The sequence below is a fragment of the Pocillopora verrucosa genome, chromosome 2 (genome assembly GCF_036669915.1).
Source record: "Pocillopora verrucosa isolate sample1 chromosome 2, ASM3666991v2, whole genome shotgun sequence".
In the NCBI taxonomy this organism is placed as follows: domain Eukaryota; kingdom Metazoa; phylum Cnidaria; class Anthozoa; order Scleractinia; family Pocilloporidae; genus Pocillopora; species Pocillopora verrucosa.
Window position 1 is genome coordinate 12,006,950 of NC_089313.1, and position 14,827 is coordinate 12,021,776.

The window sequence follows — 14,827 nt, forward strand, 5'->3', positions numbered from 1 at the left end:
TGGATTTTACTGAAAGAGGTCTGAGAACTACAGTCGCGTCTTACTCATGTCCATGTTGAGAGTACCGCAGACCTTACGGGCGCGTACCGAACGCACGGAAAGGCGCGAAACTCGGACATTACGTGTCATCTTTCTGGGTATGGTTCAATTTTGGTGACAGATGGTTGCTGAAAATTACCATCTTTATCAAAGGTAAGCTAATAGCTAAATACCGTACAGAAACTATACGCCGTTCGCAGTCAAGGAAGGCTTGTGGTTTTTAAACACTGTAGCTCATTGCTAATCTAGGCACGCAAGCCCACCAAACCCTATCGCCGGGTTCATCAGTTAAAAATTTGTTAGAGTAATTCCTGGACTCAAAAGAAAGGATCTGAATCCATCACGTGCGCAAAAATTAATCATCTGAATGAGTATGTTACAAATGATTGCAAACAATCAGGTTGTGTTGTGCTTCTCCACTGGCTCGTGGCTGAAGGTGAAAAAATAGGCGAGCTTCATATGTCGGTTAGATTTTCGAGAACATACATGAGGAAGAATTTCAACTGAACGTCTGTGTTTGCCTACCTCTGTCTACTGACTGTTCATTATTATCATTATTGTTGTTATTTTTATTATTATTTATAATTTTTATTTTGCTTTTTTATGGGACACTGGTGTGATGGTCCAATGTCCGTGACGGTCGAACGTGACTGCCGTCACGAATAACGCCTGGAGTTGTTCTGGAAATGTCACGTTTCCGTCACGGCGGGTAGTAATCGGATTTCCAGGTCAGAACTTATAATTACTCCATATTCGACACAGATTTTTTAGTGCGCTGTCGCGGATTTCTAGCCTATAGGTTTTGTTTGTTTGTTTTAGTTTATGAAGACGCACGCTCGAATCTCACTTGGAAATCGGTTTCCTGGTAATGATCAATTTCGCACGCTGCCGCGCATTTCTTTATAATAAGTTCGTTTAGCCGCTAAGATTAGTCGTTAATCAATAGGCGCGCGCTTGAGCTAATTATAACGACGTCACAAACGTCTCGACGTGAAGTAATTCATTTTAAGCCTTGCAAAAACTCGAACGAATTACTCGTAGAAATATGTAGACTCCGAGGGGAAACATAATTATTGAGCGTTGCATTCCTGGCACGAGAATATTTCTTAAACATGAAGAAAACGACTTTGAGTCCAGGTGGAAAAGAACGATTCGAGGCCGCCCAGCAACTCGGCTGTTTTCCACGAAGCGGAGATAAGATGAGAAACTCTCCTGGACCTTCTGGAGAAAGAGGAGGTGGGGATATCTTAAGGAAGACTGCCAAAGATGTTTTCGATGAAAATGAGAAAGAACTTAAAGAAATTCGAAGCTACTGGCAGGAAGAATATAAAATCAAGGTCGGCGAGGTCGCTAATCTTAAAGCTGCTCTTAAGGAAGCTGTTGAATCGCGAAACACCGAGGTAGAAGAACTCAGAATATCCTACGAAAATACAATACGTGTCCAGAATAGCGAGATTTCCGAACTGAAACGTTCTCTAGATGAACTTATGGCGACCAGAGAGGAGATTCTTGCCTCTGCGGAAAAATCAACGGAAAGTAAGTTACGCGCGAAAGACGCAGAAGTGACGAGGTTGAGAATCTGGCTCGAGGAGGCAAAAAAGTCCAATACTCAGGGAAGAGAGGTTTTGCATTCGTACCAAGGAAGGCTGCGGGATAAGGAAATGCAGATAGAAGAACTTGAAAAATCAAACAAGGAGACTGTCAAGGCTCTGGAACAGGAATTGGCTAAATTAAAAGCGATTTTATCAGAGCTTATCGAAGAAAAAAATGAAGACAATGAAAGTTCAAAGCGCACCCTCGATAGCGTAATAGAAGAAAAGGAAAAGCAGATGGCGATGATTAAAGAATCGTCAGAAAATTTTATAACCATTAAAGTTGAAGAAAACGAACGAAAAGAAAAAGATATTCAACGCCTTCAAGCAGAGTTAACCGGTAAAGAAGCAGAAATTGAGCTGTTAACAGATTCTGTTACTAAATTACAGAGTATGATAGTAGAACACAAGAACGAGAGGAAGAAACTGGAAGAAGCTTTACGTTCCGTTTCTGAGTCAAGTAAAAATGAGATGGAAGTGGTTCATAAATGCCAGCAGCAACTTTTAGAGCAGAAAGGAAAACAGCTGATATCAACAGAAATGATGATAAAAGAAAAGGACAGACGCATAGAGGAATTGTCTGCCAAACTCGGGTTCATCGAGGCACAGTTGGCAAGCGAGCTATCTCAGAAAGAGGACAAGAAAGAAAGCAATTCAGATAAACCTTTGATGAATGAATTGAATGACAAACAGGTGTTATCAGGTGATGTCCGAGCAAAAGAAGACAAAATAGGCGACCTTCAGAAAAAGTTTGGGATAGAATCTCAGGAGAAACAACTCTTGCAGCAGGAATGCAATTCACTGAAACAAGACCTTGATAACTGGAGATGTGCAATGAAGATGATAGAGGAGGAGAGAAATTCCCTTGAGAATGAAGTGAAACGAGTGGTAAGTGAGCTAGAGAATAAGGGCAGCATTTGTTGCGAACTTGAATACAAGCTTCAGTCGTTAGACTCTGTTCGACTAAACCTTGAAGACGTGATTGGCCAGCTTCGTAAAGAAAACGCGGATTGCTCCCAAGAACAAAAGAGTCTGGAATTTGTCATCCGGGAGAGAGATCGAGAGAACAACATGTTGAAGGAAAAATTGATCATTTCTGAAAGATTTTCTTTGGAAATGGAGCATAGGGCTGCGAAAGAGCGGAATAAAGCGGATTTGATAGAAAAATTAGAAAAAAAGTTTGAAGAAACTCAGCAAGAGAATGAGAAACTTAAGATCGACCTTGATGAGAGAGAGAAAGACGTAGCGAACTTAAGCAGCTTACTAGAAGATACAAAACAGCAAGAACACAAACTGGGTGCGGAGCTGGATCAGCTCTCTGAAGAGCTAGAAATACTAAAGGAAAAGTATGCACAAGGAAACGCTGAAAAAGAGGCGTTAGAGAGGTCTTTAACAAATTCTGTTTCCCTGAAACAAAAAGATCTTGACATATTGCAAGAACAATTTGATAAAAGTACCAGGGGTTGGAAAAAAGAGGTAGAGAAGCGGGAACAATTCTGGAAAGAAGCCCTGAGAGCCAAAGATGATCTTCTGAAAGAGGTGAAAGTATCCTTTGACGAAACGGGAAAGTGCAAAGAGGAAGAAATTGAAGAACTTAAGAAATCATTGCAAGAAGCAAAATGGGAGAGAGAAACTCTGGAAAAAAGGCTAAAATTTAGAGAGGAGGAGATCTATTTTCTTGAGGAGACATTTGAAGGAAATTTACGGGAAAAAGAAGAAAAGCTTGCGGGACTTGTAGCTGATACCAAGGACATACTACAAAAAAGCGACGAAAGGGAAAAAGAAATGGAAAAATGTAAGGCAGAAATGGACAAACTGACGGAAATACTGCGACTAAAGGGACAGGAGCTTACTGAGAGCAAGAAAAGAACGGCAGAACTTGAAGTTAGCTTACAAGAGAAAGTAGAGCTGTTAGAGAATGGTGAAACAGAAATCAGGGATCTGACTGAAATACTGCGACGAAAGGGACAGGAGCTTACTGAGAGCAAGGAGAGAATGGCAGAACTTGAAATTAACTTACGAGAGAAAGCAAAGCTGTTAGAGAATGCTGAAACAGAAATCAGGGATCTGACGGAAATACTACGACTAAAGGGACAGGAGCTTACTGAAAGCAAGGAAAGAATGGCAGAACTTGAAGTAAGCTTACAAGAGAAAGTAGAGTTGTTAGAGAATGCTGAGACAGAAATCAGGGATCTGACTGAAATACTGCGACTAAAGGAACAGGAGCTTACTGAAAGCAAGGAAAGAATGGCAGAACTTGAAGTTAACTTACGAGAGAGAGCAGAGCTATTAGAGAATGCTGAGACAGAAATCAGGGAACTTCACTCCCGGGTAAACAAAGAAGAACAAAAACACGCTGTAGAAGTAAAGAGTGTAATTCAGTCGGCCGAAGAAGGATTCAAAGAAAGAGAAAATGTTGCCGAAAGAATGAAGGCTATAATACAAAAAAACGCCGTCAAATATCGTCTAGCTGTGCGAAAAAAGGAGGATATGATTTCAGGTTTAAAGAGTACATTGGAAAGTTTGGAAAAAGATACAGCAGACATGCAAGTCAACTTAGCGACTGTTATCCAAGAAACAAGTGAAAATGAAGCGAAACTAAAACACGATTTGAAAGAACTTGAAGACGAAAAAATATCTCTGGAAAACAAGTTGTCTGAGCTGAAAAAATGTTTGGAGAAGCGCGATGAAGAGTTGAAAATACATGATGATGAAAAACAGAGGATTCTAGATTCGCTAACTCGCGAGAGGCTCAGTTGGAAAGAATTAGAAGAAATTTATCAATCGCTAAAATTGGAAGCGGAACAAAAAGAGCAAACTTTGCGACAAAAAACACATAAGTGTGAAGAGTTGGAACGAGAGTTAAAAGATTTCAGTCAAGTGAAGTCTTTGTTGCAGTCGGCCAAAAGAGGAAAAGCTTTATCAGATGAAGCGAAACGAAATCTTATTCAACAGTTAGATATGCTGAAGCGAGATTCTGAGGCGAAAGAGGGTAAAATCGAGATTTTGGTACAAAAGATTAAGATGCTCAAAAAGAACCATTTCGAAACAGCTCAAAAGCAGGAAAAGCTGGAAGAAAATGTGGTCACTTTACAGATTAAGCTAAATGAGAGAGAGACAGAGATAGATGAGTTGGAGAAAGGTCGAGCAATCACAGAAGAGGAAGCATCCCGGCAACTGGAGCTTCTGGAAGACATGAGACTAACAAAGGAGGAAGTGGCAGAACAGTTGACGGAACTTAAGGAAGTAGTAAATTCACAAAAGGCAGAATTAGGGGAAGCAAAACGGAAAGAGAATGAGTTAAAACAGGTTGTTCAAGAGCTAAAGGAAAGTTTAAATGAAAACGAACTTAACACCAGAGCGCTCGTTTCAAATTTCAAGGATAGCAAAGCCGACAATGAAAGAACCTGCTCAGAATACGAAAACTTCAAGACATCTGCACTGACAAAGCAAGACCATATGCAGAATGAATTGGATTATTTGCACTCCAAATTGGACAGACATGAAGAATTGCTTGCCTTGCTAAAAAACGAGAAGGAAAGTTTGTTATTAGAACTTGACAAGACTAGACAAGCCGATCACAATACCAGAGCAACATTTGAATATTATGTTGTAAATCTTAGAGGAGAGAACGATAGCCTTTCACAGAAGATTTCGTCTTTGAATGAAGAATTGAAGCTCAGAGTCGCAGATAATTCAGAGCTTCAAACTACCCTAACTTCTGCTAATGTTTCAAAAGATTTTCTGTTGCAGGAAATTGAGAATTTGAAAGTTTCTTCCTCGGCTAAAGACGCGAGCTTGTGTGAGACTCACAAATCGCTGGAGGCTATTCAAAAGAAGGAAAGCTCCCTGGAACACGAGGTAAAGAGTTTGGAGTTTAGGTTAAACCTTGAAATGAGCGAGAAGAATAATTTGATACAGAATTTCGAAGAAGTGAAAAATACAACTATACAATTAAAGCAAAAAATGGACGACGTGCTTCTGGAAAAGGAGAACATGATAAAAAGTTTGGAGAAAATGATCCTTCGAACGAAACAAGAAAGCGAAAGTCTTAAGGCACAGCTCAAAAAGTACGATGCCGAACTGAGGGCCGACAAGAAATGTGTTGCAGGTCTTTTGGAAAAGCGAAAAGAGATGAGTGCTCAAATTGAATCGCTGAGAAAGGATAAAGAAATCTTGTCAGTCTCTCTCAAAGACATGGATATGCTTCCGGTAAAACTCAAGGCTACGCAAGGTAGGCAAAATTCGCAAGTATTGAGGCTCCATTAGGGAGTTTGTAAGCATCCTTTTATCCTAGTAATTTTTGGCCAAAATATCCCGTATTCCGTTGATTCCTGTGGTTTGTATCCCTATAATTACAGATCCCTATCTCGGAATCTCTCTTTTAAATATCCCGTTAGATTATTTCCTCAAGTATCCTGTATTGGTAAAATTTTATAACCAAATATCCCGTATCCTGATAACCTCTACTAGGGTCTCAGTATTGTGGATTATCGACGCAAAGATGGTATTGGGGAAAGCTTGGTGCTCAAAATTCATTAATGAGCAGACTTCGAGACTACTTCTTCACTTCTTATCCCTGTTTACATTTAGACATGATTATTTTCTTTAGTATTGATTGTAGAGGAGTTTTAAAATAAATTTACAACTTATCTATATTTCTAATCTGTATTAATTTTTTAGAATCATTAGACAAGACGAAATATTTGCTTAAAACTCTGAAAGAAGAGTTGAAAGAAAAGACAGAAGAAAAGAACTACCTGTCAAAAGCTGTTCGTGACTTGGGGTCCATGAATGCAGAGGTATAGAAATCAAAGATAAAAAAAGTGATTCATTCTATTTTGATTGACAGGCACAATCAATAACAAGCATCCATTAAACATCCCTCAATAAGTGGTTGCCCATCATAATGTATTCCCGAAATTAACTTTCCTTATTCACTGTGAATTAGATCTCTTTTGAACGGTTGCCTATATAATTTAGGCGGATGCAGTCACCTTTTGGACCCCAACCTGTAACTAATTCTATTGTATAATCCACCTCTATTGAACCTAATATGTTTAATAAGCTGCTAGACTGCAAATGCTGGACGTACTGTATCATTGCCGATGAGACTAGGCAGTAAATTCAGATAATTTACAGGTTAAAAAATGTCAACAATTTTGTGCAGCTCTCAAGAACACTTTCGGCCTCACTTCGGGTCAGGGTTTTGATTAACCTCTTTTAAACCTTTAACTCCCAAGATCTCATTAGTCATTCTTCTTACTGTCTGCCAAACGATTCTCATAATGATGATAATAATAATAATGATAATGATAATAATAATAATAATAATAATAATAATAATAATAATTACATCTAGCCAGGGTAAACCTGTCAGCAATTGCTGTTATCAATGGGTGCCCTGGAAGTTAGTTTGGAGAATTTGGTATCAGATCAATTAGTAATATGATAATTGATATTTTTCTTTATTCACATTACTTGTCTACATAATATAGTGATGAGAAATTCTGTCTTGGTCACTCACGAGAATTAAAGGTTAAGCTGTCATTTTTCCCAAGTCCCTTTGGACTGGGCGAAAGTACGTGACTTCGCGCGCTTGGGATGTCAAAAGTCCGCATACATACTTGATTTGCCACTGTTTTTAAAACGAGTATTCACGTTATGCCTTTTCAGTTAAAGGAAAAACTTGAGGTGCAAACTACAATTAAAGAAGCTGAATTGACATTAATGAGGTAATTGGAATAACATTTAAGATTGTTCGTAATTTGCTTATTTCTTTCCACTGGCGTGGACATCGAACATGTTGGAAAGTATTCACTATCACTTGCTCTTTTGTTTTGTTTCTTGCATTTATTGCTTGTTTCATTATCTTTTTTCGTATGTTTGTGGGTTTGGATTTACGGCCAAACCCCACTTTTGACTCAGTCGATCTGAAGTGTTTCTTAAATTCCACTTTTGAAACTTGATGTCGAGATGATGACCATTATTCTTAGAAGATCACCATTATCTTAGTTATAAAATGTGAATTCGGTTATGGATGAAACAACGTTACTTGTCACCATGGCATCTCACGCAGACAAGTGATTACCGAAGAAAGTAAGGAAATTGGGAGTTAACCCTTTACACCCTAACATCAGTATGCATATTCACCATACTATTCTTTCTACATTTCCTAAGGTGCTGGCAAGGAGAATTTGTTTACCGATCAAAAGCTTCTTTCGTCGGTGATCATTTCCTTTATTCTCATGAACTTAATGTGTGATTCAGGGGTGATATTGTAGGGAGAAATTAGATACTAGTCACTCTTGGGGTTTAAAGACTTAGGCTACTACTCCACTTTCTTTAATTAAAAGCTAATTGGTCTGGGAGTGAAGAAGTTGAATTATTATAAAAAATATTTTTTTACCAATTTAATAGGAAACAGCTTGAAGACAAAAATAAAGAGTTCTATGAACTTAAAGTGGCTAGTACTGCACAAGAAATGGGACTAAGAGATGCTCTTTTTAAGATCAAGGATTTGGAGAGTTCACTCAAGAACGAGACAGCCTTTCATCAATCAGTAGCACGCAGGTATGAGTTTCCGATGTACATATAACTTTACCGTTAGTCGAATTCCTTTCCTTTTCGTAAAACGCAAGCGGCTTCACTGAAATTCAGTCCAGAATTTTCCAAACTATTTTCACGCGCAGCTGTAACGATCACTGGATTTCAAATCCGTCTGATATTTTTTACCATGTTTTTTAATTAAGTATGCAGTCGTTGTGCGGGTTGTGCACAGACTGTTAACTTCACTCAATGCAATAAGCCGTGTGACGTTTCGAAGAATTATTCTACAAACCTCATATATTATTTTGGGTGAACGAAGACTGATATTTTCCGATTTTTTCAGCTTTATAAGTTTACTGCATATAATTCCAGTGCAAGCTATCTAACTTAATTTAAAGTTTTAGCGTAATAAAACTGCCTAATGAATGCTTTCAAACTCTGAAAACTCAAATTAAAATCAAATTTATAAATTAAAAAAAAAAAACATGCATGCCTCTTGTAAGTATATGGAAACATTTAGTTCATACATTTAACTATTTTGATATGCGTTTGGTTCGGCCTATAACACTGTACATGGAACTTAAGCAAACCACGACCGCAACGGCAACGAGAACTGTTGTGTTGTTCAATTATGTTTAAAAGACACCGATTTTCCATTCGAAGCGAGTCCGTAATTATCAGTATGAGATTTTACTTCTAAATCAATCAATGTACGTTTGCTTTCGTCGAGAGAAGGGGTTTCAATAACTTTTTTCTAAAAGCGACTGTCGATGGTGTTGTCAGTAATAGGCGGCTGTGTCGAGGGGCGAAACTCAAGCACAAGAGCTGTTCGCAGGCTCAAAATAGGGCGTTTAGAGATCTTACAGGCGGCAGTAGACCAACAGTAACCGGCTTTTAATGAAACTCCTGGAGAGGCCATAACAAATTATAACAATGGTAATAAAAATATTAATAATTGTTTTGTTTGTTTGGTTGCTTTTTTTCAGAAATGATCAGTTACAACAAGAAATTAATATATTGCAAGACAGGAATAAGACTGACCTCACTAACTTAAAAAAGTCTCTCGATGATGCTATTGAAAGGTGCTGAAGTGATAAAATTAGTATATTTATTTATGGTAATTAAACACATGACTGTCATGTTGGCTGTAAGACATCCCACTCGTTAGGTACCCATTTGTAGGATGCCAAATAGAACTGTTCCGATCATATCTTCTTCCCCAACATAATCTTTAGTTGGCAACGTACATCTACCTTCCGCTAAATTTTCATTTTTGAGCACTCTCACAATTCAAAGAAAGTTGAAATTTTTAAAGTCGATCTTCCTTTCTTGTTAATTCATAGTAATAAAATGTGTAATTTTGTCACTACGTATTTGCTACTTTAACATTCACAGACTCAGGGACCATTAATTTTTTTTTGTTTTTTTCTCAGGGAAATATTCGTGCGAGATAAGTGCATCGGGAACCCCAGTGCTCACACCACTGAAAAAGTAGACAACAAAACAGCTCAGAAACTAAAGGGACTTTACCTCAGGGTAAATGGTTAATGAAATAGCATTTATACAACAAAATTTTGAATTTAGGTCGAATCTCCCCCTTTCATTTTTTTTAATCTCACGGCCTCGCTTTCACACACGTATGGTCTGCACCATTTGTCACGAATATATTGAACCCTGAGAGACTAGTCATTATTTATTGCTGGGGGGGGGGAACGGAGGATTTCGATTGTGTCACAGTAACATTTACCTATTCCCCCTATGTTCTGAAGTATGAAGTATTCTATGAAGAGTTTCAATGTTGACGAATGTCACAACGAATGAAGAAGGGCTGACGCTCGAAACATCAGCTCTGAATCTCTTTACGGAAGCCAACTTACATTATCAACAAAGTTGATAGAACCAAACTATCTTCTTTTACCAACGCAGCACCACAGTTTGTTTAGAAACTGATCCCCTTTATTCCCGCCTTTTTTCTCTACTAACGACAACTGATCATGTGTTCCCCTCCCCCCAAAGTCCTCCAATCCCCCATGCAATGAAGAATTACAGGTCTCTCAAGATCCCAAATATAATCCGTCTCAGTTTTCTCTCTTTTCAGTTCTTCCTCTCTTGTCATTTGGTGTTTAGGTATCCGAACTTGAGACCCAATTAGAGCGAGAAAGAAGCGAACATTTGTCGTCCATCGCGCGTGCTCGAGAACAAGGAAGAGCTTTATCACAAGAGGGTTGTGAGCTCAACAAGGTTTATTAATTTTTTCCTTTTTTTGCTTACAACTGTTAAAAAAACTGTTCTTGCTTTGCATACAGTTTTTGACTAACTCACTGATTACAGATCTATGTTATTTAAATATGCATTGATGTACAAGTCACAATATTAAACATTTCATCTTAATCATCAACAAATTTAACTTTATAATCTATTGGTTTTGATCAAAGTAAGGTAAACTGGTGTGCTGTGCGCCTTCAATCAGAATTTACATATCACATTGTTTTTACTGTTTATAATTACTTTGCATATTTGGTTGATTAAAATTGAACTTTACAGAAGAGTTCATACTTAACTGCGATCGGGGATTCCCAACGATACTGCACAATTTTTAGAATTTAACCCCATAGCCTGCTTTGAGTAAGTTCTTTTCAAATTCTATGTTTTGTTTTTCTTTATTTGAAGGTGATTTAGGGTGACATATGTACTTTCGATATATTTTTTGTCAGGCGCGTTAAAGGAAGCATGCTTTTGAAGGTCTGCTGATACAAAGAAAGTTCCTTTATCAGCAATAGAAAGTCATCGTCAAAAATAGAACTTTGGTTGCAAGGCGGGATATCAAAAAAAAAATGATTATCAGGCCTGCTTAGTTTGTCAAAATAACTCTACAAACTAGCGAAAAAACCCAACAACATCGAAAAAAACTTACCTTGATCTCGGGCTCAAAATGTACCGAGCCAAAGTTAAGATAAGATGTATTATGCCGTCGTGCCCACAAGCAAGACGTTGAAATGTTTTCTTTTCTTTGGACCATGCCAGAGAAAACTTGAGTGTTATCCAATGGGCAAAAATATAACTTAGTTTTAAAAAAACATGGAACAAAAGGGCCCTCTACAGTATTGAATTAAGCTTAGATCTACGCATGTTAAGAGATATCCGAGCGCGAACCAAAGAGAGATCTGCAGATGATCATGTTATGATTGTTATGATAACCTTACCATTCCCTCTATTGACCCCAGCCTCGTTTACCTGATGAGAACCAGAATTAAACGAACCTCCTCCCCCTGAGGCTCCTGAATTTGTGCTGCCGATAATCCCGCCTCCCGAATATCCCCCTCCACCACCCCCATGAGTCATTCCAAAACCTCCTCCACCAACCCCCCCATTATCCACGGCATGAAATCCTCCCGTAGCACCCGAAAGGAAACTCTTCGCTGGGTTTCCATTTCCATCAGCGTCTCCATCGCCTATATACCCAGCTCCTGAGCTTGCTTTGATTTCACCATTATCAAGGGCTTTATGCGCTGTGTTAAACCGCTGCCCTCCTGTTCCATCGTGCCCGCCGTAGCGAGTGCCATTTTGGGTTGCTTGACCTGGATCTCCATCTTCAAAGCCTGCTTTGGCAAGACCTCCTCCTCCTCCCCCTCCGGCAATGATAATCTTGGTCCTGTCAATTGCAAGAGTAACAAACGTGCCACCACCCCCTCCCCCAGGACGCTGCGGGAAGGTAAGGGTTGGGAGACCCTGTTGACCTATGACAATCCTGAGCCTCGTGTCCTTGATGAAATAGAAAGTTCCTTTTATCCTCGCTCCCAGTCCACCGAGCTTCCATTCTACGCAACTCTGACACGTTCCATTACCTCCAGACGCGCCAAGAGCTTCTATGGAGTAGGTCCCGGAGATAGGAACTTTCCAAAGCTGGTATCCATTTTCAATGTCTACTTGACCCTCTAATCTGGTGCCACTGTAACCCACTACTTCTGCTGTTGTTGGTCCATGTGGGCCTTGAGCTCCCAATGATGTAAAAGTGTATCGTTTTAGTTCAGCATCTACAAACTCGCCATAAACATATCCTCTGATTGGCGTGAGGGTCACTTCTCGGTCGCCATGACAACGGCGCTGGTTAAGCTCGCACAAACCTTCACTGTCAATTTCTTGTCGTTTTTTAAAGTTAAACGAGAGACAACCTGGTTTTGACAAGCAAAGTTGCGAACATACCATGCTTCCTTTGGCAACACGACTGAACATCACATGTCCTACCAATGCATAGTTATGTCGAGTGCCGATCAAAGACGACTTCCAGACGTCGGAACGTGTCAAGGCCAATGAGAGCGGAGTGAAACTCAGTAAAAGAATCACATTTAGTGTGACCAAGTTTCTGTAAAAATAAATATGTTATAAATCAATCGATATAAATGGGTTTTTTTTACTTTGTTTTGTTTCGTTGTTTGTCTGTTTTTGTTTTGAATATTGCTTTTACTAATAGAGATGCACTCTTTCTGATTCTTCGAATAAAGAGACAGAGAGGAGGAGTGCTCTTGCTTCAGGCCTTTGTAAACGTAAATTCTGTTAGTGTTATTTTTGGATAGTACCTCCAACGCATGAAGGTTAGCCTGGAACTGATGTTCCTCCGGAACACAATTTTATGGCGGAAGGCGTTGGGACAGCTAGCTTTGTTGGCGGAAACGAAAAAAAGAGGTAGGGGTTTTGAAAACTAAACCTAAGGAAACCTATGTATTTCCCTAGGTTTAGTTACATTTTTTGGTCCATGCGAAACAGTGAACGTGATCGAAGGCGGGTGTTTTCAGATAAGATATTCGCTCCATGTCCTCGCAGTCCTGATCGTCTTAAGATAATTTTGAATTTAAAAGATTATTTGATACAGAAAAAAGATATTTGAATTAATTTTTAAAATTTTTATTTAATCATTCAACGCTAAGTGGAAGAAAGTCTTAAGGGTTTTTTTGTGGAGGTTTCAGTTCAAAGTATTCGCGTTAACTTACGTGCTGTTATGCTGTGTAGCAAAGTGAGCTTACCGACATAGAGGCCTGGATGACGCATACAATGTCACAATAAAGCATTTTCCATTTGACTTGCTTATAGCATCAACAATTTTTAAGTAGAATTCATTTATACCACACATAATCGATCTTTGACATAGCAGTTACATTACCACAACAAAGTAATGCGATTAAGATTTGGACTTTGTTTTGGAGTTATGAATCGAGCGTCAAAATAATTAAAAGTTGAAGATGTTGAAGTGGTTTAGTTGCACAGAGCAATTTCACTGACAATGCCCAGTGTTACATTTAGCTATGAAAATCTGCTTTGTTTGTCTCTTTAACCTTTATGGCACTAGTCGGTTAAATTGATTTTATCCTTAATCAAATTTAAGGAAACTTTATTCATAAATCATTTTTTTTCTGTCTAAGGAATTTGTTGTCGAAGTAAATTCTGGTTTATTTTGCCTTTAAGTTTCGACAAATCACCAGATTAACATGATCGTCTGCGATTACGAACAAGGTCTTGCGTACGAAAAATCTTGAAAAAATTGTTGCCCAATTTTTACATTAAACTTAAATGAAAAATTACCCTACCTTCTGGACTTTACTTTAACCATTTTGTTGACCATCCCGAAATTCTAAAGGTTGTGACGAATTTCGACTTTGTAAAAGGCTGTCAGCAAAGTTTGAAGGAAATTTCACAATGTTCAAAACTAACGAGATACAAGGAAAGTGTAATCTAGCGAGCCTTCCGCCATCGCTAATAAATGTTTGCTCAAATGCACTAAAACCCTAAATTGAGTAAACTTATATGTCAGTCACAAATCCGCTGATGTCAGAGTTCAGTTCGTCACCAGCTGTTTCGAGAAAGGTCTTGAAGAAGCCCGCCGCTTGTAATTATACCTCATTATCTTTCTTTAAAGGTTTAAAAAGAAGAAAACAAAACCTGCTAATATAACGCTACTACAAAGTGCATAATTTCAAACGTTCCCGTCAAATTTCAGACGTTTCTCGATGATTTCGGAGGTGCCTTCAGATTTCAGGCTTAGATAAGGTCTTATTTTTGACGGTTCAGCCATAATCCAAATGGTTCCTATTCTTTAAATGCAGAAGTTCTCATGGTGTGCGAAAAACGCGAAAACTGACGTTATTTCGCACGGTTTATGGCAGACGACAACACTCTATTGGTCAACGCACCATAATGTCCTTGTATATTCCAGACAACCGTGGATTTTTAACTCGAATGCGTTAGAACGTCACCAATTTTTCCACGAAATGCAAGGGAAGAATTCATGGAACCGTCTTAACTTAAGCTTCCACGAGACTTGCGTTCATTTCTGAATTAACAGAAGCACCTCATCAAAGCTTTTATACGCGTTCGTCAACGCTGCTTTGTTTAATCCTTGAGGTGATTGTTGATATCCCCGACCAGAAAGATTTCCAGTGGAAATCATCCTTATGCAAGCTTTGGTATTTGATTGCAAATTAAGGACTTGGTGGCTGTAGGCTTAGATGCAAACTGTGTTTTATCTTGAATGTCAATATACCGTGTGATTAACAAAAATGGGCGACAGCAGCTTTTGAAGGTGCAATTCTTCGTAAGTAATAAATTCATTATTGACCGAGTTTTTTTGGTCAATGACACGAGTTTATTGAACT

The 14,827-nt window shown here is 38.7% G+C and overlaps 2 protein-coding genes across 2 annotated transcripts; one reads left to right on the forward strand and one right to left on the reverse strand.

Annotated features, from left to right (window-relative positions):
* Positions 1–1,151: 1,151 nt before the first annotated feature.
* LOC131791590 (putative leucine-rich repeat-containing protein DDB_G0290503) lies at positions 1,152–10,430 on the forward strand. Its single transcript, XM_066162844.1, has 9 exons — positions 1,152–3,533; positions 3,909–5,882; positions 6,105–6,138; positions 6,315–6,433; positions 7,308–7,366; positions 8,052–8,204; positions 9,167–9,262; positions 9,614–9,716; positions 10,308–10,430. The coding sequence occupies exons 1-9, from the start codon at positions 1,152–1,154 to the stop codon at positions 10,428–10,430; spliced, it is 5,043 nt and encodes a 1,680-aa protein (XP_066018941.1).
* Positions 10,431–10,475: 45 nt separating this feature from the next.
* LOC136279077 (ALK tyrosine kinase receptor-like) lies at positions 10,476–13,903 on the reverse strand. Its single transcript, XM_066162483.1, has 2 exons — positions 13,763–13,903; positions 10,476–12,543 (listed from the first exon to the last, which is right to left on the reverse strand). The coding sequence occupies exons 1-2, from the start codon at positions 13,795–13,797 to the stop codon at positions 11,355–11,357; spliced, it is 1,224 nt and encodes a 407-aa protein (XP_066018580.1). The 5' UTR covers positions 13,798–13,903; the 3' UTR covers positions 10,476–11,354.
* Positions 13,904–14,827: the final 924 nt, after the last annotated feature.

What these genes read in the sequence shown, in the direction of transcription:
- LOC131791590 (XM_066162844.1), top strand. Translation starts at nt 1,152, where the DNA reads ATGAAGAAAACGACTTTGAGTCCAGGTGGAAAAGAACGATTCGAGGCC. An exon ending in GGATTATCGACGCAAAGATG is followed by an intron (nt 6,139 to 6,314) that starts GTATTGGGGAAA and finishes TTAATTTTTTAG; the next exon opens with AATCATTAGACAAGACGAAA. An exon ending in TGGGGTCCATGAATGCAGAG is followed by an intron (nt 6,434 to 7,307) that starts GTATAGAAATCA and finishes ATGCCTTTTCAG; the next exon opens with TTAAAGGAAAAACTTGAGGT.
- LOC136279077 (XM_066162483.1), bottom strand. Translation starts at nt 13,797, where the DNA reads ATGGTCAACAAAATGGTTAAAGTAAAGTCCAGAAG. An exon ending in GTTAAAGTAAAGTCCAGAAG is followed by an intron (nt 12,544 to 13,762) that starts GTAGGGTAATTT and finishes TTATTTTTACAG; the next exon opens with AAACTTGGTCACACTAAATG.